The sequence below is a fragment of the Hyaena hyaena genome, unplaced genomic scaffold (assembly GCF_003009895.1).
Source record: "Hyaena hyaena isolate Hyena2069 unplaced genomic scaffold, ASM300989v1 scaffold_514, whole genome shotgun sequence".
In the NCBI taxonomy this organism is placed as follows: domain Eukaryota; kingdom Metazoa; phylum Chordata; class Mammalia; order Carnivora; family Hyaenidae; genus Hyaena; species Hyaena hyaena.
In genome coordinates, this window is record NW_024081146.1 from 515,318 (window position 1) to 537,722 (window position 22,405).

At 54.3% G+C, this 22,405-nt stretch overlaps 1 protein-coding gene and 1 long non-coding RNA gene across 2 annotated transcripts in view; one reads left to right on the plus strand and one right to left on the minus strand.

Annotated features, from left to right (window-relative positions):
• The first annotated feature begins 9,213 nt into the window (after positions 1–9,213).
• The window catches only part of CASTOR2 (cytosolic arginine sensor for mTORC1 subunit 2), a 57,047-nt gene continuing 43,855 nt past the window's right edge, over positions 9,214–22,405 (plus strand). The window contains exon 1 of the mRNA XM_039255205.1: positions 9,214–9,508. Within this exon, the coding sequence (XP_039111136.1) occupies positions 9,396–9,508 (113 nt within the window). The 5' untranslated portion in view covers positions 9,214–9,395. The remainder of the gene's footprint in view (positions 9,509–22,405) is intronic.
• LOC120247347 lies at positions 9,991–11,448 on the minus strand. The gene is made up of 2 exons (XR_005532277.1): positions 11,384–11,448; positions 9,991–10,478 (listed from the first exon to the last, which is right to left on the minus strand). It is a non-coding gene; the product is annotated as an uncharacterized LOC120247347 (long non-coding RNA).

A 22,405-nucleotide genomic window follows, 5' to 3' on the forward strand; every position in this document is an offset into this window, starting at 1 on the left:
GCACAAACTTCCAGTTATAAGGTAAATAACTCATAGGGATATAAGACTATGGTTACTACTGCTGTTTGATACGTAGGGAAGTTCAGAGTAGATCCTAGGAGTTCTGATCACAAGGAGGGGAAAAAACATTCCTCTTTTTTTTTTAATCTATATGAGATGACGCATCTTAACTTACCGTGGCAATCATGTCATAATATATGTAAGTCCAGGGGCACCTGGGTGGCTCAGTAAGTCAAGCATCCAACTTCAGCTCAGGTCATGATCTCCTGGTTCGTGGGTTCGAGCCCCACATCAGGCTGTCTGCTGTCAGCACAGAACCTGCTTCAGGTTCTCTGTTCTCCCCACCCCCACCCCCCACCATGCCCTGCTCACATGCTCTCTGTCTCAAAAGTAAATAAACATTAAAAATAATTTTGAAAGAAATATATAGGTTGAATTATTATGCTGTCCACCTTAAATATATATACCTCTGCACATCAACTATCTCCCAATAAAACTGGGGTGGAAAAGATTATGCTTTTAAGATACTGAGTCAGTTGGGGAGAACTAAACACACACGTACCACACACACGATTACCTGTAAAATTGTGGAAATCTGAATAAGCTCAGTGCATTGTATCAGTGTCAACTTCCCGAGTGTGAGATTGTGACGTAGTGTTTTGTTTTTTGGTTTGGTTTTGTTTTTTAAAAAAGATCTCTCTCTGACAGAGGAACAAGGGGGAGAAGAATGGCGGAAATGGTGGGGGAAAGGGAGAGAGGCAAACCATGAGAGACTCTTGAATGCTGACAAAAACTGAGGACTGATGGATGTGGGGGGGAGGGGGGGTGGGCATGGAGGAGGGCACTTGTGGGGATGAGCACTGTTATGTGGAAACTAATTTGACAATAAACTATTTGTAAAAAATAAAAATAAATAAAAATTAAAAAAAGATCTCTCTCTCTCTCTCTCTCTTTTTTAAATGTTTATTTATTTTGAGAGAGAGTGCACTCACAACCAGGAGAAAGGTAGAGAGAGAGAGGGAGAGAGAATCCCAAGCAGGCACCTCACTGCCGGCACGAGCCAGATGCGGGGCCCCATCTCATGAACCACGAGATCATGACCTGAGCCGAAATCAAGAGTCAGACACTCAACCAAATGAGCCACACAAGTGCCCTGAGATTTACTATAGTTTTTACAGAATATTACCATTGGTGGAAACTGAGTGGAGGGTCTAAGGGACCCTTCATATTATTTCTTACAACTACACACAAATCTACAATTCTTTCAAGATTTAAAAAAAAAAAAAAAAAAAAAAAACCTCAATTTAAAGAGACTGAGAACAGGATCTTTGGAAAAACTGGAGAAAACTGGGATGAGGCTGAACTTCCAGACCCCTGTCCTCACCATGGGGCAGAACTTCCACTAGCCGCACCTTCTCCTAGGGACCTCATCTTTACTTAAGTGACAGATGTCTCCCAAATGGCCACACTAAGAATTCCATCTAACTCGCTCTTCAAGGTGAGTTTGTCATTCCTCCGTCACAAGGCAGGGCCTATGAGCCCTCCTCTTCACCCAAGACTGGCTTGTGCCTGTTTTGACCAAGAGAATACCATGAAAGTGATGCTATGTGACATCTGAGGTCACAAAAGCCACATGGTTTCTATCTGACTCTGGGGACACTGCCTCTGGGAAAATCTGGCCTCCGTGCTGTGAGAAGCCCAGGTCACACGGAGGAGGGCTCCCGCTGACAGTCTCAGTTCAGCCCATCCAGGCACTAGATATGTGAGTGAAGAAACTTCCAGATGAGTCCAGTCCCCAGACTTTCAAGTCACTCCCAGGATCTAAGTCTTCCAGGTAAAGTCTAGCCAGATACCTGGGAGCAAAGCCTGACTGTCCCCCACACACTCTGTCTGAATTCCCAACCTACGGAATTTGTGACATCTTAGTCTACGAAGTGTGGGCTGTTTGTTACGTGGCAGTAGCCGCCGGGACAGATTCTGTTGCCATCCCTGAAAGCCCGATACCTCTCAGCGGCACATGCGCCTGTCGTGCTCCTGAGCCCGGCTCGCACTGGCCTGATGTGCCGGCCTTGCAGCCACGAGGGAGGGCGTGGAAGCTTCTAGTTTGTGAGGACTCATAACAAGGGAAATCATCAAAATGTACACCATCCGGCCACCATGGACACAGGAGAAATAGGTCAAGCCAAGGAGGTCGGGCTCCAGGTGTGGGCTAAGAGTGTCCAGTGACAGAAATGACCTCCCCCTCCCCCAAAATTCCAGACCCCACTGTGCTGCTCACGGGCTGACCTCACTCTTCAGTTAAGACAGCGGCTCTCTGACTCGAGATTCAGTCAGCACCTCCTGGAGGACTTTGAGAAACAGATACCCGAGGCCCCCAACCCCAGAGTTTCTGATTGTGCAGGTCCCAGAGGGAGCCTGGAACTTGGCATTTCTAACAAGCACCTGGGTAATGCTGTTGCAGCGGCTGCTGTTCGGATGCAGTTTGAGAACTGGGTGTTGAGGCTTTGGGTGGGGTGGTTCATCTGGCTACACATTTGCAACCACCAGGGAATGTGGGAGAGGAAAAAATACTGCCTGATCTAAATCCCCAGATCGATGGAATCAATATCTGCCCAAGTGAGCCCTTCTCAACCCATGGAGAGGGGCCAGAACCTTCCTGGAAGGGGCGGACATTATAGACGCTTGTCTTCCAGAGAGAAGATGGGTTCTTAAGCCAGGAACTCGCAGTCTCAGCCAGGCAGAGTGAGGAGTCCTGTGTCTCTGGGCTTTGGTTTCTTGGGTCCAGAAACTCTAGCCTTCGTGGAGAAGTTGTTGGGGTCCATGCTCCCACACCCCACGCCACCCCAGCTCACTCCAGTGGGGCGAGTGCGGTCTAGGGGTCAATAAGGAACAGAGGCCCAGGCTCATCAAAGCAGAAGAGGGCCTGGGCATGGGTATTCCCACTTCTGGTGATTCTGACACTAACTGCAGTTTAAGAACAACCGTTCTGGAAAAGTGCTGTCCAAGAAAATATAAGGCAAGCCACATGTCATTTGAAATTTTTAAGAAGGGAAAAGAAACAGGGACGCCTGGCCCTGAGCACCTGGCTCAGTTGGTTAAGTGTCTGACTTTGGCTCAGGTCATGATCTCGTAGTTCCTGAGTTCAAGCCCCATGTCGGGCTCTGTGCAGAGCCTGGAGCCTGCTTTGTATTCTGTGTCTCCCTCTCTCTCTATCCCTCCCTCCCTCCCTCCTTTTCTCTCTCTTTCAAAAATAAATAAACATTAAAAAAAATTCAGAGGTACCTTAGTGGGTCATTTGGTTGAGCATTCAACTTCAGCTCAGGTCATGATCTCATAGTTCATGAGTCCAAGCTCCACATCAGGCTCTCTGCTGTCAGAACAGAGCCCACTTAAGACCCTCTGTCCCCCTCTCTCTGCCCCTCCCCTGCTTGCACTCTCTCAAAAATAAATAATTTTTAAAATTAAGAAAAATGAAAAGAAACAGATGAAGTTAAATATCTTATTTAAACCGATAGCTAAAATATTTATCATTTCGACATGTAACCAATTAAAAAATTACTGAGACATTTTGCGTTTTTTTTTTCTACACCAAGTCTTTGAAAGCCACGGTGTACTTTACATTTATTGCACATTTGTGTTGAGATTTCAGAGATTTCCATAACCAAGTCATTCCATAATAGTGCTATCCTGGTTTACCCTGGTCCTAGTTTTTTGTTTTTTGTTTTTTTTTAATGTTTTATTTATTTCTAGTAGAGAGAGAGAGACAGCGTGAGCAGGGGAGGGTCAGAGAGAGAGGGAGTCACAGACTGAAACAGGCTCCAGGCTCTGAGCTGGCAGTCAGCACAGAGCCCGACGCGGGGCTCGAACCCACGAACCGCGAGATCATGACCTAAGCGAAAGTCGGACGCTTAACCGACTAAGCCACCCAGGCGCCCCTTACCCTGGTCCTGGTTTTAAAACTGAAAGTCCCAAGTCCCCAAATGCCCCTCATTCCCAGAAACCAGGACAGCTAATCACACTGCTCCAAACACAGTTGGATATTTTCTAATAACGGAATTGAGTGGCAGTTTTTAAATGTAAATTAAAATGAAGTAGGGGCACCTGGGTGGCTCAGTAGGTTAAGCGTCCGACTTTGGCTCAGGTCACGATCTCACAGTTTGTGAGTTCGAGCCCCGTGTTGGGCTCTGTGCTGACAGCTAGCTCAGAACCTGGAGCCTGTTTCAGATTCTGTGTCTCCCCTTTCTGCCCCTCCCCAGCTCACACTCTGTCTCTCTCTTCCTTTCAAAAATAAAAATAAACATTATGGGGCGCCTGGGTGGCTCAGTCGGTTAAGCGTCCGACTTTCGCTTAGGTCATGATCTCGCGGTTCGTGGGTTCGAGCCCCGCGCTGGGCTCTGGGCTGACTGTCAGCTCAGAGCCTGGAGCCTGTTTCAGTCTGTGACTCCCTCTCTCTCTGACCCTCCCCTGCTCACGCTCTCTCTCTCTCTCTCCTAGAAATAAATAAAACATTAAAAAAATTTTTTTTAATAAAAAAATAAAAATAAAAATAAACATTAAAAAAATTAAAATGAAGTGAAATTAAGACTTCAGTTTCTCGTGGCACTAGCCACACATTTCAAGTGCTCAATAGGCCATATGTGGTTAATGGCTACCATATTGGAAAGCACACATCTAGGAGCCAGGGACCCTCTTCCCTTTTTCATAGGACCAGCTGTGGAGAATCTGAGCTTGGCTTTCTTTTTTTTTTAATGTTTATTTATTTTTGGGATAGAGACACAGTGAGGGCATGGGAGGGGCAGAGAGAGAGGGAGACACAGAATCCGAAGCAGGCTCCAGGCTCTGAGCTGTCAGCACAGAGCCCGATGCGGGGCTCGAACTCAAAAACCCAGTCTGTGGTAGTTTCTTACATAGCCCTGACACACCACTATAAGTGCCTTCCTGTGGTCTGTGTGGCCTATGCTTCCTCACAGGATGGCAGAATGGCTCCAAGAGAAAGACTCCCAAGAGGACCAGATACAAATGGTGTCACCTGCCACAGGGAGTCATTTCCTCTGTAGTCACAGACCTGCTCCCATTCAAAGGGGAGGAAACATAGATTCATGTTTTCATGGGATGATGATGATGTTGCAAGAAGAAGCGTGGAGAATGGGAGATCCCATGGCCGCCATCTTGGAAAACACAATGTGCCAGACCAGATGGGTAACTTGCAGAAATGGGGATGGTGTCGTTAACCAAGACAGGGTCACAGGAGGAAGGGGAGAAGGTCCAAGGTGAGTTAGATGATGAGGTAAGATTTGAAAAGGTTGGGTTGGCAGAGCCTGTCAAACTTTAGGTGGAGGTCGCCAGCCCCTAGGAAGTTAGGGACGTGAACCAAGACCTTGGGAACATGTTTGGACCTGGAATTGTCAATTTGAGGACCATCAACCCATAGAGTGAGAGCAGATGAGGGTTATCTATTGCTGCATAATGTACCATGCCAAGTAGGCAAACCCTAAGAGACTCTTTTTAATTTTTTAAAATGTTTATTTATTTTGAGAGAGAGAGAGAATGTGAGCAGAGAAGGGGCAGAGAGAGAGGGAGAATCCCAAGCAGGCTCCATGCTGTCAGCGCAGAGCCCAATGTGGGGCTCAAACTCACGAACCATAAGATCATGACCTAAGCTGAAATCAAGAGTCGGACACTTAACCGACTGAGCCACTCAGGTGCCCAAATAAGGACTCTTAAAGACAGAGAACAAACTGAGGGTTGTTGGAGGGGAGGTGGGGGGAGGGATGGGCTAAATGGGTGATGGGCATTAAGGAGGGCACTTGTTGCGATGAGCACTGGGTATCGTACGTAAGTATTGCAACACTCTGGTTCTACTCTGGAAACCAAAATGACACTGTATGCTCACTAATTTGAATTTAAATAAATACATTTTAAAAATAATAAACCACACCAAAGCATAGTGGCTAAAAATGACTATTTAATATTTTTCCATAGATTGGCTGGGTCGTTCCCCTTCTGGCTTCACCTGGCTCACTCGTGGGGCTGCGTTCATCCAGTCAGCTGGAATTTCCAAGAGGGTCTCGCTCACATGTCAGGAAGGTGATGCCAGCTGTCAGCAAGGATGCCAACCATTTTTCCAGCTGGGCCACTTGGGTTTCTCTTTCCCTGTAGTCTTTCATCCGGGCTTCTTCACAGCATCATGGTCTCAGAGCAGCGTTCTAGGTGGGCGGGTCCCAGCGTACAGGACTTATCGAGTACACCTGCTAATGCCGCGCTGGCCAAAAAAATCCTATAGTCAAAGCCAAAGTCAATGCGGGACGCCTCACCAGGAGGCATGACTCACTGGCAGCCATTATTGTAAAAATACACATATGGGAAGGAACACCGGGTGGGCCTCCATTCATTTTAGGGTAGGGCAGAGAAGAAACCACAGATGGAAAGCTGGAAGAACCAGAGAAAGACCAGAGGAGTGCAGGGCTAAGGAATTGAGAGAGAGAGAGAGAGAGAGAGAGAGAGGAGTGAATTCCACTGGGAAAGTGCCACCCAGAACTAGCATGACCTTGACAGTGGATGTCTTCATCCTAGTCCCGGCCTGAAACCATCCTCTGGATCTGGCAACCCCCAGGCCCACGTCTTTAACACCTCAACATGGATTTCTGTAGTCGTGTCACAGAAGTCGTAAGCACCAAATACGGCTCAATGGAAGCAGTTCTGCCGGGGCCAACCAACACCGTCTCCATTTGCAAACTTTATGATGGTCTGGCTCGACTAACGAGAAAACTCACAGTGTTGCCGAATGCTTTCGACCAAGACCACAGTAAGAAATACCTTGGCATCAAGATCCAGCAGAGGGGGAGGCGCCTAGGTCCGTGAAGCACCTGGCTCTTGTTTTCGGCTCAGGTCACGATCTCACAATTTGTGAGTTCGAGCCCCACTTCGGGCTCTGTGCTGATGGTATAGAGCCTGCTTGGGACTCTCTCTCTCTCCTGCTCTCTTTGCCCATCCCCTGCTTGTGCATGCACTGTCTCTCAAAATAAATAAATAAATAAACTTAACAACAACACAACAAAGACATCCAGCATAAGCACGCGCACACGCACGCACGCGCACACACACACACACACACACACACACCTGAACGCACATAAGTACACACAGGCCAAAATTAAAGTTTCCTGCAACTTAGAAGAGGTGTTAAAGTAACCTACCCTTGCTCCATGCAAAACTCTGCCATTTCTTATTTATTTATTTTTTAAATGACAGTCAGGTCCTGCTAAACTGTTATCACATTCCACTCATGGGTCATGGCCTACAGATTAGAAAACACTGACTTAGGGAGTGCATAGGTGGCTCAGTCGGTTAAGCGTCCAACTTCAGCTCAGGTCATGATCTCACAGTTTGTGGGTTCAAGTCCCGCATCGGGCTCTGCGCCGACAGCTCAGAGCCTGGAGCTTGCTCTGGATTCAGTGTGTCCCTCTCTCTCTGTCCCTCCCCTGCTAGTGCTCTGTCTTTCTCTCTCTCAAAAATAAACACTAAAAAAAATTTTTTTTATTAGAAAGAAAATGCTGACTTAGGCCGTCCAGTGCAGAAGTCAGAAAAGTGACCGAATCCTACCTTTAGTCTTGTTTGTTTGGTTTCACCTGTTGGCTTGTTGTTTTCTTTAGTTGAATGTGACACCTCCAGGCAGGACTCCCTTCTTCAGTTCCACTTAGGGCTGTCTGCTACCCAGCTGGTTCACACATCTATTATGTTACTTGCCTGGGCCCGGGATGCATCTCTGTTTGGGCTTTCTAGGTCCCTAGATTCTAAAAGGATAGCGTTTACATTTATGAAATGAATCACATTTATGAAATGAATTTATATTGAATGCGTGTCTGTCACGTACAGGTCACATTGCAGGCAGACACTGGCAATAAAGCAGAAAACAGACCAAAATCACTGCCTTCAAGGAGCTGAGATTCTAGAAGAGGAAGACAGACCCACCAACCAACCAACCAAAGTAACTATATTCTTTATTAGAGGGTGATAAATTCTTTAGTGAAAACAAAGCGGGGAGGGGATCAGCCTGATAGCAGGCTTCACACCTCTTTGTGGAAACCTGGGAGCCTCTTCTACTCTGACCTCAGAGAGAGAGCGTGGGAGGGCAGAGCCGGAGTCTTCCTCTAAAAGAGCCTTCCCAGACCGCCCCAGCAGGTAAACCTGGCCCATCATGTCCCCAGATTACGCTGCCAAAGAGCAGAGCGCCAGCCAACTTTAACCTAGACTGTCTCAAACCAGTCAGCCAGCAAGGGGAAGCGTCCCAGGCCACGGTCCCCGGCACACCGCCTCCGCGGTGGGAAGCCCTTCGGCTTATTTCAGACTTTACACTCCTTCGGCCTTCGCGGCCCCCCATCACCCTCCCTGGCGCGCGCGGGCTAAACCCGCCACCTCATTAGATCTGCCTCCGTGACCCCTCTCGACCGGACTCCTGGTGACCGCGCCTGCCTTATCGCTTGCCTCTCCTCCCTCACATTTTCCGCTCCAGCAAAGCCAAACACAGCCCTGTGGGGGCTTTCACGCTTCTGTGCTTCGGACACGCCGTTCCTTCTGCCTGGAAGGCCTCGGGCCTCGGGCCCCGCCCCCCTCCTCGGCGAGCTCCCATTCATCCTTCAGAACCCAGCCCGGATGACCCCTTGGTCCAGGAATCCCCCGCCAGACCCCTCGGCCCCACCTCTGTCCGCAGCACTCTAAGCGGCGGTTCGAACCGGCGGTTTCTCCCCGCCATCCCCGTATCGCAGACGCGGGCCTCCTCCCGCGCCGAGGCCGCGCGGGCTGCTCGCTCGCACTCCGGAGCGCCGGGTCCCGAGCTCGGCTCGCAGTGAGCGCCCGCAGCTAGGCCCAGGCCGGCCCCAGCGGTCCCCGGCCTGCTCCGCGCCCCAACCCTCCCCCGCCTCCCCTGCGGCGGCCCGGCGGGCGCCCGCGCTCCTCCGGCCTTCGGCGGGCTCAGGGCCGGCCCCCCGCGCGGCCGCCCAGCCCCCCGACAGCCCCGGCCGGCGGCGCCCCGGCCGCGCGCGCGCGACTACAAGTCCCGGCACGCCCCGCCGCGGCCGCGCATGCCCAGCGGGCCGGCGTTTGAGTGGCAAGTTGTTTGTTACAGCGAACACCAGCTGCTCTCCGCGCCGGGCGCCGCGCGCCGCCGCTCCGCCAGCGCTGCCGCCCTCGCCCGCCGCCCGCCCGCCCGCCCGCCCGCCGCCCGCGGCCCCTCGCGGCTCGGCGGGCCTCCCCCTTTGTCCGCCCCGGGCCGCCCGGCGCCGAGCTCCCGGTCCCCGGGCCGGCCGCCCGCGGCGCTCGGTGCCGGCTGGGCGCGCAGGGGGCGGGGGCCGCGGCTCGCCCCCCGCCGATGAGCCGCCGCGGAGCGCGGGCGGACGATGGAACTCCACATCCTGGAGCACCGGCTGCAAGTTGCCAGCGTCGCCAAGGAGAGCATCCCGCTCTTCACCTACGGCCTGATCAAACTTGCCTTCCTGTCCTCCAAGACCAGGTGAGCGCGCGGGGACGCGGCGCCGGCCAGGGAGAGACAAAGAGGCGCACCCGGGCGGCTGTTCTCGCCGCCGCGGCTCGGAAAACAACTTCGAGCCCCGATGAAGCGCCCCCGCCCCGCCGCCCGCCTTGTTTTCGACGCTGCCATCCGATCTGCCCTCGAGCGGGGTCCTTCCTCCCGACCCCCCCCTCCCGAGCCCCGCCTCGACGCACCCCCGCCGCTGTCTACCCCCCCCCCCCGCGCATCTCGGCCCCCTCCCTCCCGTCCCCTCCCCGAGATCCGAAGGGCCGGGGAGGCTGCAGTGACGAATCCGTGAATGAATGAACGAACGAATGAATGAATGAAAAACAGGTGTGGGGACGCGGCAATGGAAAAAACAAACTAACACCCCCATCCCCCAATCCCTCGGTTGGGCCGGCCCCCGTCGCCAGGGCCGGGGGAGGGATTCAGCTGAGCGCGGCTACCCAGAGAGCAGAAAATCATAAAATCATTAGTGGGTGTTTATCTCAAGGTGTCTGTGAGGGTTGCGGGAGGCCGGGGGAGGGCCGAGGAGGGGCTGCGGGTGAGGGTCGAGGTGCTTCTTTCTCCTCCAGGTCCAGGAAGGTGGGGGGGCGGGGGGTTGCCGAACCGTGGAAGGGGGAGGAGCAGGCGTGTTTATGGCTCAGCTCGAGGCTGGGCTTGGATGCTGCCGGGGAAGGCCTTGGGAGGTTGGGGAAGAAACAAACAAACAAACAAACAAAACCAAGTTGGGTTTTCCCACTGCCGCGTCAGGGCCTGACTTTGTGAGCCCCCGCCGGTGCTCGGTGTGGGGTGTGTTTTTTAGGGAGCCGGAGCCCAGCGGAGTGCGAGCGCCGAGCTGGCCGCTGTAACTTAAATCCCTTGTTTGTCCACCATTGTGACTGTTGAAAGCCGTGAAGTTGTCCCCGGGTGGGTTTTTTTCGGGGTTGCGGCGGAGGTGGTTCCCCCATGGCTGCAAAATGAATGAGTACGTTACAGGTCAAGGTTAAGGTTAAAATGACAGGCCCCTGAGGCTGCCCCCCTTGGGCAGCTGAGCTCAGGGAAGCTCTGGGGATGCAGGGAAATAATTCAATCTGAGCCTCTTATCTGCCTGTTAAAGTTCTTGCCTGGAAATCTCACTTTGGTGTGTGTGTGTGTGTGTGTTTGTGTGTGTGTGTGTGTGTGTGTGTGTGTGTGAGAGAGAGAGAGAGAGAGAGAGAGAGAGACAGCATGAGCGGACAGCTCAGTCCTGCCATTGTTTGCAAGATGTGCGAGATCTTGTTTACTTTCTTCCCCGGGCTGCTCCGTGGGGTATGGAGGGTTGAAAACCTCTCCTTTGCTGGGCCCTGGGCTCCTTTGATTGCAAAGGTAATTATTAAACAGGTCATTTGAAAACAAAAGCCAACAGCTGAAATTCTGAACCTTCCCCCCCCGCCCCCCTCTGGCTGTTGACACCCCCCCAACCCTCATCTACCTGCCCTCTGCCCCCCACTCCGCCCCCCACTCCCTAGCCTGCCTTGAGCTTCCTAGGCTGGGGGTAAGAGAACCCGGCCTTGTTTTTCCAACCCTTGGCCCTCAGCCCCAGGCAGCCCCCTGGCTGATGTGTCTGCTACCATTCAACCCAGGATGATGACTCAGGCTGCGGCTGTGTGGGGCCCCGGTGGGTGCTGGGAGGAGGGGGTGCTGGGGGCTTCTTAGAAAGGCAGCAGAAAGCCCCTCCCTCGGTCCCTCACCTTTTGTGTAGGGGCTGGCCCTCCTCAGCCCCCACCCCAGGGTTCAGTTTAGAGGACTCACAGACGTGCTGCAGAGGGGGGGAATGGGGGGGCGAGGGAGGGGGGGCAGAGCCCCTCCTGACCTGTCTGACCACAGAAAACCTACCCCTAGTTGAGTCCTGAGTCCTCCTTCTCTGTCCCCTGCTGGAGGCAGCTGGTCTGTGGCCCAGGTGACCAGTACGGGCTCAAGATGACTCAGAGGTCAAAGGTCGTCTCCTTGTCTCCAGGGTCTGGCTCCAGAAGGTGCTTGCCTCTTCTGTACTCTGGGCTGGAACACTGGCTTCAGGTTGTGGCTGGCCCCTGACTGCGTGGGTGACCGTGACCGTGCCAGGGTCCCTTTCCTCTTCTGGCTCTCCCTCTGTCCGTAATGAAGACAGCACCATCTGGCCCCCGGCTTCTCCCAGGGCTGCTGTGTGCAGCATGGGGTGATTGTGGCCATCGGCCTTTTAGCAAGCAGAAGGGGTAGTTACGGGTGGGATCCAAGCTGTTTTCAGTCATCAGTCCTCCAGGGCAAACTTTCGCTCCGTTTTGATTCTTCCACCAGCCCCTGCCCCCAAGTGGTGGCCCATAGCCCTGTCATGTTCCCTACCCTACCCTGCCCCCAACCCAAGTTTAGCCCAAACTAGTGCAGTATAGACACATACACCCTCTCCCCACAACCCCCCCCCCCACCCCAGTGTCTCTGTTCACAAGTTTTCCACCGCTTCCTGTAGGATCATATCCTTGTCATGGCCTTTGGGATCTAGACCCAGAATCCTCAATCTTCACCCATTCAGGCCAATCCTCTGGTGACCCACAGTTTCCTTTTCCTTCCCTTCACGCCTCTGTACTTTCGTATTTCCAATTCTCCCCAGAAACGTGTCCCTCTCCCAACAGATTTCTGTTTACCCCCAAGATCTAGTGATATCGCCCTGAACCTTTCCTGTGTGTGAACCCCACACACACTTCTCTTCATCCCTAGCAGACTTAAGACTTAATCATTTTTCCCTCTTGTTTCTGCCTGGGTCAAGGGTTGGGGAGAGACCTTGGTAGATACCTACGGTGGGGGGGATGGGGGGAGTAGCAACTGCATCTAATGAATGCTGAGATACCCTGCCCCTTCCACTTCCAAGCCCAGAGCCTGATGGGAGAGAAAGAAGACACAGTTAGAACAGGGCAAGGTGGGGTCAGGGAAGGGGTGGCAGGTGGGGTAGCAGACAGCCCTGAGGGAAGCCTGGGAGGCTCCCTGTAGGAGGTGGCACTGGATTTTAGAGCTTCAAAATAGGAATTAGCTGGGTGGGAAGGGGATCCTAGTCCAAGTTCCTGCATACACCACTCTCCCGCTCCGTGAATTGGGTTTTACACCTCCTTTGCAAAGAAGTCTGAGACTCAAAGTTCAGGTGAAGTGCTCAAGGTCATACGGTAAGTGGCAGAGGCAGGATTTGAAGCTGCACCTTTCTGCCCTAAGCTCAGAGATTTGCTGTTACAGGTTCAAGCAGTGCCCTTATTCAACAGTTAGGTCCAGTTCTTCCTGGCCACGCACTGTTCTGAAGCCTTTAGGAGCACAGAGCCCAGGCCCTAGGCTTCCTGTATCCCTTCTGCTCTGCCTCTGTGGGTCTTTTCTCTCCTGGGAATGCTGGCTGCTCAGTCACCTGCCATTACGCTTCGCACTTAAGCACTGCCTCCTTCAGATGCTCCCTCCCTGTTCATCTGGTGTCCTGCACAGCGTATCGTTGGCTCCTTCTTCTCCCACCTTGACAGTAAACCGTATCTAACCTCAGGAAGCTTTTTGAGCATCGTTTTACCCGCTACTTCCCCTGCACCCCCAACCAGTACCAGAGATAATAGAGCAAACGTTTGATTTCACCATCTCTTACCAAGAGGTACAGATGCTGCGTTTGGAGAAGGAAGGTGGCTTGCTCAAGGTCACACAGCTGGGAAGAGACAGAATTGGGATTTGAACCAGGTCCTTTACTGTGCTTAGCACACTGCTTTGTAGGCAGTTAGTAACTCCTTGTTTGATGGATGTCCGGCTCGCACACAGAGTGACCCACATTTCAGCCAGTCTTTTCTGAGCACCCTGGGGTCTAGAAGAGGCACCTGGAGAAGCCAGGCCGAGGGCCCCCTGCCCCCTGCCAACGTGTAGGGCAGCATCTGGGTGTGACCGGACCAGCCCCTGAGTGAATAAAATCAATACCATCCGCGGAACTTCTCTGCCTTTGGGGTCACCTGGGGCTCTGCCGCATGGCTGAGGGCTCACTGCAGCCCTGCCTGCCTCTCCCCAGCCTCACCTGCCTGGGCTTCAGCTGCACAAGATCATTTCTCCTACATGTACACAAGTGTGCATGCGCGCAGACACACACACACACACACACACACACACACACACTCACACACACATGCTCTATGGTGTCTGCAGCTTTAGACCTTTGTTCTACTTGGACTGTTATTCTTTGCCCTACCCCCTTTATCTTGCCTGCTCATTCTTTTAGATTCCATTTTAACCTCACCTCCTCCAGAAAGTCTTCCCTGAGTGCACAAGCCGAGCTTAGACCCTTCCTTCCTTCGGGATGATGGGTTTTATCTCAAGAAGATGAAATGTGACCAACCACAAGATATCAGCAGGCTGCTTTGGGCTGCAAAAAACAAAAAGCCTTGCCTTCGCTGGCCTAAATGACGATTAGTTTGTGTGATGAGAGGTTGCAAGTCAGGGCTGCTCTAAGGTTAGTAACGTAAAGGGTCAGTGATGTCCTCGAGGACCCAGGTCTTTGGCCATCCTTGGCCTGACGATGTGGCTCTCTCTGGAACGGCTGGGGCAGTGGCAGGCTTTATTGGCTGTCAGGAGAAAAGACGAGGGAGGGAGAGGCCCCTTGCCTCCAGACGGTTTCCAGAAGCCTCTCCAGGAACTCTCCAAGCCCTTCTCCCGCATAGCCTTCATCTCCAGGAGCAGAACTGGGTCACCTGAGCAGGCCTGCACCAATCACTGGCATGGGGGATGAGACCATCGCAGACCAATCAGGATCCAGCACCGTTAGAGGGGCCCACCACCCCCTGGGGGCTCAGGGCCAGGGGGAAGTGGACCCTCACCAGTCTCTTGTAGGACTCAGATTTGCTCTCTGCAACCCCCTAAGGCAAAACTGGGATCCACTGAGACACATATGGTAAAACTGTGACCACTCGACGTGGGCGTTAGAATATTCCCATTCTACAGATAAGGAAAGCAAGGAACTCGAGTGCCCAAGGACACACGGAAGGGGCAGAGCTGGGATTTGAACTCAGTATGTATGGCGGTAAAAGCTGTCCTGATGACCAGTCAGCCAGGCCCAAGAGCCCGCTGGCTGGACGGCCCAGCCCCAGGGGCCGTTTAGCAGAGGTGTCGCTGAGAAGCCATAGCAGCAAGGGGAGGACAAGGTCAAGGCCACCGTCCTGAGATGCATTCAGGTGGCAGGAAGCTGTAAGACCCTCTTTTTCTTTTGCCCATAAAATGCTCTTTTATCTTTAAATTCCACCCTAAAAAGTCCATCTCATTTGATTGGCAGAGAAGGCGCCCAGGCGAGGATGTGGTAAGCAGGTGCTCACAAGCACCTGCACCGCCCACTTGGGCCAGATCACAGCCAGAAGGTGTCTGGTGTGCTCAGACCTACGTGTGGGAAACCTTGCCGACTCCTGATAGTGGCTCACTCTCACATACATATTTTTAAAAAGGAGACACTTCTAGGAGAAAAGGTCAAGATTGCAAAAAGTCCATCCAGAGCCCTCATCGTTTCCTGAGCGCATTGGCCTGAGGCCGGTGCTTGATTGCAGTTTAGGGAACGGTAAGCTGGTGGCGGTATCAGGGCCTGGGGACCCAGTGCCTTGGCTGGAATTCCAGCACTGCTGCGTGCTGGCTGTGTGACCTTGGGCAAGTTGCTTGTCTCTGTGCGGTCAATTTCTTACCTCTTAAACAGAGATTGGGATCATGCCTACCACTAGGCCGCCGCGAGGCCTTAATAAGACATGATGAGCTCCAGTAGAGCCTGGTCCGCGATAAGCTCCAATAAGCGTTAGCTGAGAGAACGCCCTGGCGAAGCTGGTGAGTGCCGGGGCTGAGTTGGAAAAGCCCAGGGTTCGGAGACTTTTTATGGCTCCGCACATGCATACGTACGCTCTGATTCTAGCAAGTGGAGACTCTGACACTGCCCTCCAGGAACCTACCTGAGGACCTAGGTCACTTAGGACCTCGGCAAGGGGCAGCCAAGGTGCTATAGGGCCCCAGAGCTACAAGCAGGAAAAGCTTCCTGGAGGAGGTGGCACTGTTTGAGCTGAGCCGGGGCAGAATGAGAGGACGGCAGGAGGTGGAGGTGCGGAGGATGAGGGAAGACCGGTCGGGCAGGCGGGCAGCTGGAGGGGGTGGGCACAGGTGGGCCAGGGGAGGGTATGGGTGGAGAGCACGGGGTGAGCCCCAGGGCCATTTCTCACCCCCACGCAGCCGGCTCAGCCCCAGCTGCGGGGCACCGGGCACGGACGACATGGCGCTGCCCTTGGCCTCCCCACAACCAGCTGTTGAGTGTGGTCTGCCTGTTGTCGCCTGTGCTCGCTGCCCCCACCACGGCGGGTCCTTCTCACCTCTCCCCTTATTTAGCCAGGCGGCTTTCCCCCCGGGTCCCTCTGCCTCCAGGGCTGTGTGTGTGGCCAGCACAGCCAGGGGCGCACAGCCCAAGCAGAAGCCTGGAGACTGGAGGGAGAGGTGCGTGCAGAGTGCAGGCCGTGGCTTGCGGCCGGTATGAGAACAACTTGGGCTTGCTGCAGACACCCAGGCAGCGTGCACCTGCCGTGCGCTGGGCCCGCTGGGAAACACAGACGGAGAGTTCCAGAGCTAGGGCTCCCCTCACTGAAGCGGCGCCTGGATCAGCGACTTTCTTTGAACGAAAGGAAGCGGGCAGGAGTGACGGTGTGAGTCTCCAAGCCTTGGGCGTAAATGGATAGCTTCTGCCCGGCTGTGTCTCTCTGTCTGCCCCTGGTGTCCCTTGGATCCCTTGCTCCGTGGGGGGCAGCCGCCGTGTCACGAGGACACAGAAGGGGCCCTGTGGAGGGGGACTGGGGCCTCCCACCGACAGCCAGCCGCCTGGAGAACAGACCCTGCCACCCCAGCAAGTCTTCCAGTGACCGCAGCCTCCTAAGCGATCGTCCGCTACGAGTACCCGCTTCCCTAACCCATAGGATCTGCCAGAAACATAAAAGTTGGATGTACTTCAGGCCACTGAGCTTTTGGGCAATTTGTCACGCAACAGGTAACTCACACAGTGACTGTGATTTATCACCCGCACGGGGACACTTTTGAGGATGACAGGGAGCACTGAAAATAATTACCCTGACAACAGGGCGAAGCAGAGCATGTGGTCCCTCCGGCTTCAGTCCAGCCTGGCAGCCCTCTCCAGTCCTCAGGTGGACACGATGACTCCCGGAGCTGGCTCCCAGTCACCTCCTCCGGGAAGCCACCCTGAGGAGGGGTGAGTGGTTTCCTGGGATCACTCGTGCCTCGGGGTACAGTCTTAGGAGGACGGGTCCCCTTTGTGCTCCCTCCAGGTGCACGTCCAGGCCTTAGGACCAGTGCTCGATGGTACTGATTCGTCTCCCGTGGGGCCAGAGAGTCTGCGTTAAAGGACTGAACCGCTCTTCCCGGAGCCTGCACAGAGCTGGCGGGGTTTTTCCCCATGACGACCAGCCTCCGATGGACCTCCCTGGTCCCACCGGTGCTCGGGTCATGTTCTGATCATCCAGCAAGCAGACAGGCCACCGAGATGTACGGCAGCTGACCGCACGCCCATTTGTCACGAGCATGTTCAATGAAAACGTTTACGGGGAGGGGCGCCTGGGTGGCTCAGTTGGTTGACCGTCTGGCTCTTGATTTCGGCTCAGGTCATGATTTTGCAGTGTGTGGGTTCGAGTCCCGTGTCAGCTCTGTGCTGACTGTGTGGAGCCTGCTCTGGACTCTCTCTCTCTCTCTCTCCCTCTCTCTCTCTCTGTTCTCCTCCCCAACTCGCTCTCACTCTCTCTCAAAATAAATAAACTTTAAAAAATGGGAGGGGGGGACTCGCTTCTAGATGCCTCACATTCGTCCTTGTCTTAAACGTAGCATACTGGACGTACTCCGACCTCTGAGATCTGTGCTTAAGAGTCCGGGGTCTCCCATCTCCAGCCACATTTGTAGGCTGCAGTATTCACAGTATAGCCCAGCGGCAAAGCAGCTTTGCTGTCCCTCCACGGGCCACATGTGGTGCGTACGGACAGTGGAACACCCATCAGCCTTAGAAAGGAAGGAGATTCTGACACCTGCCACACCGTGGATGAGGCCGGAGGACATTAGACCGAGTGGGACAAGCCAGTCACAAAAGGGTACTCACATGATGTACTTAGAGCGGCCGGATGTGTAGACACAGAAAGTAGAACCGCAGTTGCCAGGGCCTGGGGGCGGTGCACTTGGCGGGGGGGGGGGGGGGGAGTAGTTTAGTGCGTAGTGAGTTTCTGTTTTGCAAAAGAAAGAGAGTTCTAGGGGTGCGTGGGTGGCTCAGTCAGTTGAGCATCTGACTTCAGCTCGGGCCATGATCTCACAGTTCATGGGTTCAAGCCCTGCATCGGGCTCTGTGCTGACAGCTAGCTCAGAGCCTGGAGCTTGTTTCCGGTTCTGGGTGTCCCTCGCTCTCTGCCCCTCCCCCGCTCATGATCTGTCTCTCAAAAATAAATGTTAAAAAAAATTTAAAGAAAGAGAGTTCTGGAGATGACATAGCACTGCTGAACTGCGCACTTAGAAACGGTTCAGATGGTGAGTTTTATGTCACGTATGCTTTGCAAAAATTTTATAGAAAGAAAAAAAGCCCTGGAAGCCTGGAGAGCACACGGAAACCAAAGGGCAGGGTGGTGGCGTGGCAGGGGATTTGGGCCAAGGGCTAGAGCTGACACCGGGCAAACCCCTGCTTGGGGCATGTTCTCTGTTAGCTCCCTTGGTCCTCCCCACAGCCCGTATCACGGAGGTGCAGTCACTGGGCCCATTTCCCAGATGAGGAAACTAAGGCATTGCATGCTTCAGCTCCTTGCCCAAGATCACAGAAGCCAATAAGAGAAGAGTAGGGGGTGTTTTGATTTTTTTTTAAAGTTTATTTTTTTTTATTTTGAAAGAGAGAGATAGAGAGACCTGCAGGGGAGGGGCAGAGAATCTGAAGCAGGCTCCGTGCTGACAGCAGTGAGCTCCATGCGGGGCTTGAACCCACAAACCATGAGATCATGACCTGAGCCAAAGTCAGACTCTCAACCGACTGAGCCACCCTGGCGACCCAGAGTAGTGTTTTTTTAAATAACTGCTTTATTGAGATATAATTCACATGCCACACAATTCTCTCTTTTCAAGTTTATAATTCGGTGCCGTCTGGTGTGCTCACAGGGTTGTGCAAGCGGCACTCCTGCGATTCCTACACGTTTTCATCACCCACAAGAAACCACACCCATTAAGGAGTGTCCCGCCTCCCCTAGCCCCTGGCAACACCGGTGCACCTTCTGTCTCCGATTTGCCTCTTCTGGACGTTTCATTTCAATGCAGTGGAACCACGTGGTTCTCTGTGACCCGGTTCTTTCAGTATCCTGTTTTCAAGGCTCCTTCATGTCATGGCTTGTGCCGGGACAGCCCTCCTTTTCACGACCGAATAATACTCCATTGTGTGGCCATGCCACCTTTCGTTCACTCACCCACCGGGGGCCACGTGGAACCAGTCACAGTCTGGCTGCCGTGATTAATACTGCTGGGAACATCTGTGTGCAAGACTGGTGTTGACGTGTATTTTCATTGCTCTCGGGTGTATCTGTACCGGGGAGTGTGCATAGAGATCATACGCTATCACACGGCAACTCTGCACCTGACATTTTTTTTAACAATTTTTTTTTTGAAGTTTCTTTCTTTTGAGAGAGAGAGCAGGGGAGGGGCAGAGAGGGAGAGAGAATCCCAAGCAGATTCTGCACTGTCATTGCAGTGCCCAGCTCGGGTCTCAGACTCATGAATCATGAGTTCATGACCTGACTTGAAATCAAGAGTCAGATGCCTAACCCACTGAGCCACCCAGGTGCCCCTCCGCATTTAACAGCCTTTTTTTTTTTTTTTTAAAGAATCTCTCTCTCTCTCTCTCCTTTTTTAAAGTTTTATTTATTTTGAGAGACAGAGCATAGACAGGGCAGAGAGAGAGAGAGAGAGAGAGAGAGAGAGAATCCCAAGCAGGCTCCACACTGCTAGCACAGAGCCTGACATGGGGCTTGAACCCACGAACTGTGAGATCATGACCTGAGCCAAAATCAAGAGTCGGACACTCAACCGACTGAACCCCTCAGGCACCGCCTGCGTTGAACACTTTGAGGAACCACAGCTGTTTTCCACACCAGTTGCACCATATAACATACCTGAGGTGTAGGGATTTGAACCCGGGACCACTGGCTGAGTCTCTGACTAACGCATTAGCTCAGCAAGGGGAGGAGCCTGGAGGCCCTGGCTGGGCGAAGGCAGTCGTGGCTCCTGAGCCTCAGGGCCACTCTGTTGCATTGTGGGCAAACAGGATCATGGGGAAATGATATCCTGCGGCCGGCCTGGCCTGTAGTCCTCCTGGTCCCGGGCTTGCAGGAAGTCGGTGTCACCGATATAGTCACAGCTGTGAGTGGGGGCAAGAACGTGTCCTGTATGTGCTCTGGTGCCTCCTGGCCCTCAGAGACTGCTCTGATCGTCCCCGTCTTGAGTAGGTGTTTGCTGGAGTGGTGACCTCAGGAGGGTACATCAGTGCTGGGGCGGCCACCCCTGGGGCCCCTGTGACGTGTCCATGGAGGGTGGCCCGCTCTCTGACCCAGCCTGGGCTGTAGCCACCTGGTCTGAGCTGGGGGTTGCCAGGAGATGAGCGGCCCTGCAGGGAGGGAGGGAGCCAAGGAGGAAGGGCGAGTGAGGTCAGCCCTGCCTCTGCACTGGCCGTGTCCTGAGCTGGACCAGGTACTTATTTTCAAAGTAGGGTTAATCTTCCCTCAAAGGCTGGCTCTCCCCTGGAACCAGCCGGGCCTCCTAGACGGAGCCCCCCCACCCCCGCCCCAGACTTTCCCCTCCCCCCTCAGGGCCTCCGCCTTCGTTTGGATCCCTCCCCGCCCCCCCAGGCTGACTCCCTAACTCCCTTTCATGAGCAGCAGAGGCAGCAGGTGGAAATTTGTTCTCAAAGTTCAGTATTTTTCTGGCAGAGCTCAAAATCACTGGTGCGGTAACTGGTCTGGGGAATTCAGAGCAGACAAAGCTGAACCTTCGAGATCTTTCTGAAGAGCCTACTATGTGCCAGGGTCTTCCCACATTCACCCTCGCCATGGCTCTGTGGACAGGAGAGGGGCCACCCCAATAACTCGCCCCAGGTCACACGGCCCACCTGTAGCAGATTGGGGTTCAGGTGGGCTCCCCTGCTCCCAGCCATTCCCCTCCTGGGGCCCCCTTCGCTCGTGCCCCCTGTGAACTCCACACGGAAGATCTTCCATGAATGGCCGTTGCCCAGAGGTGTGCCTGCCAAGGTCAAGAAAACGTGTTTTCACTCTCGAGGCCATCATGTAGCCAGCGGTGTGACCACGGGCCAGCTGTTGGGAGCTGCCCACCGGGCTCAGTGTCCCCACCTTTAAAATGGGCAGCATGGTAATCAGCCTCTCCAGGCTGTGGCGAGGATGGTGTGGAGATCGTAGGTCAAGGACTTGGGCGCCCAGCGCATGGCGAGCTGGTTGTTTGTGGGAATTTGGCAGGTGTTTGTTGAGGACCCAGGTGTCCCGGGCCGTGCTGTGCCCGCCAGCAAGGGGGAGGCACATGGAAATCCGATCCCTTCCTGCACGCCTGTCGCCTGCTCTGGGGCCAAGTGTGGGCCTGCCACCTGAGTCCTGTGGCCCGGCCCTGCCCCGGGTCCTCGTCTAGACCAGGGCAGCCTGGAGGGTTCGGCCCAGGCAAGGGCAGGTGTCACACAAGCCACAGCCCGACCTGAGCAGGGGGCTGTTTGCCATCTCAGGTGGCCTTGAGCACAGGGACTTTGACATGCCACCCCCCCCCCGGGGGGTGCCCACACGGCCTTGGCCCTTCTCCTTGGTCTTCAGGACACAGGTTCCTCTGTGTCCACGCTGTGCCGCTTGTGGGAGAGTCTAAACGTGGCGTCCAAGGCCTGGGGACGGGCACAGAACTGTCACCCCAGCTGTGTGAGCCATGATGGTAGGGAGAAGCCCCACTGCCCCCGCTGTTCTCAGGGGTCAGAATTCGGAGCCTGTGGTGGGATCTGGAACACTGCCGTGGAGGGGGGGTGAGGGGGGGAGGTTTAAGATGGCTCCTTGGACTCTTGCCTCCCTTAACCGCCTCAGGGGTGAGCCTGGGAGGGGCGCTTAGGGGCAGGAGATGGCCCAGCCCTCCCATCCAGGAGAGGGACGGTCCCAAGACTCAGCCCCGGGCAGGTGCAGCTGGGGAAGGGGGGGCTCCATGGTGAACTATCTGGGAGAACTCATTTGCACCCGCCACGGCTGGACGTCCCCACCCTACAGCTCAGCAGTCCTTTGGGGACAGGTTGCCCTCCCAGAATGTCACAGCTGGGAGCGAGGGGACCAGAGGAGTTGCAGGGGTCCCGTGGGGGTGGCGAGCTGCCGTTTGCACTCCTGGAGCTCGGCCTCCGCAGGCCCCGGTGGGTGGCCCAGATGTCGAGAGGACCGCGCTTGAAGGCAGTGAGGCCACATTTCTTTTTTTATCTGTTCCTTTCTAAATACTCTTCAGAGTAGATCTATTCAGAGTGATCCCCGCTCCCCGCCCCCCCAGCTTCCCTCTGGCCATTTCCCTCCCCCAGCCCTTCAGTCCAAATTGGCCTGTTTTAACTACTTGTAGTCAGGTTCCGCACCAGAAGGTGCTAGCACCTGCGTCCTAGAGCCATCGGTGGGTTTGGTGCAGTCACACAGGTCAAGGGCTCCCATGGCGCCTAGTCCTGAGTGCAGCACGGTCAGGGTCGCAGGGGGCCTGGGGACGGTGGCATCTGTAAGACCCCATGTGTCCCCTGCGCCTGCCTTGCAGGTGTGTGTGCCCCAGACAAGCCACAGCATTGGAAAAACGCCCTGTGTTAACGCGCCGATGAGTGCTCGTTCCCAAGAGCTG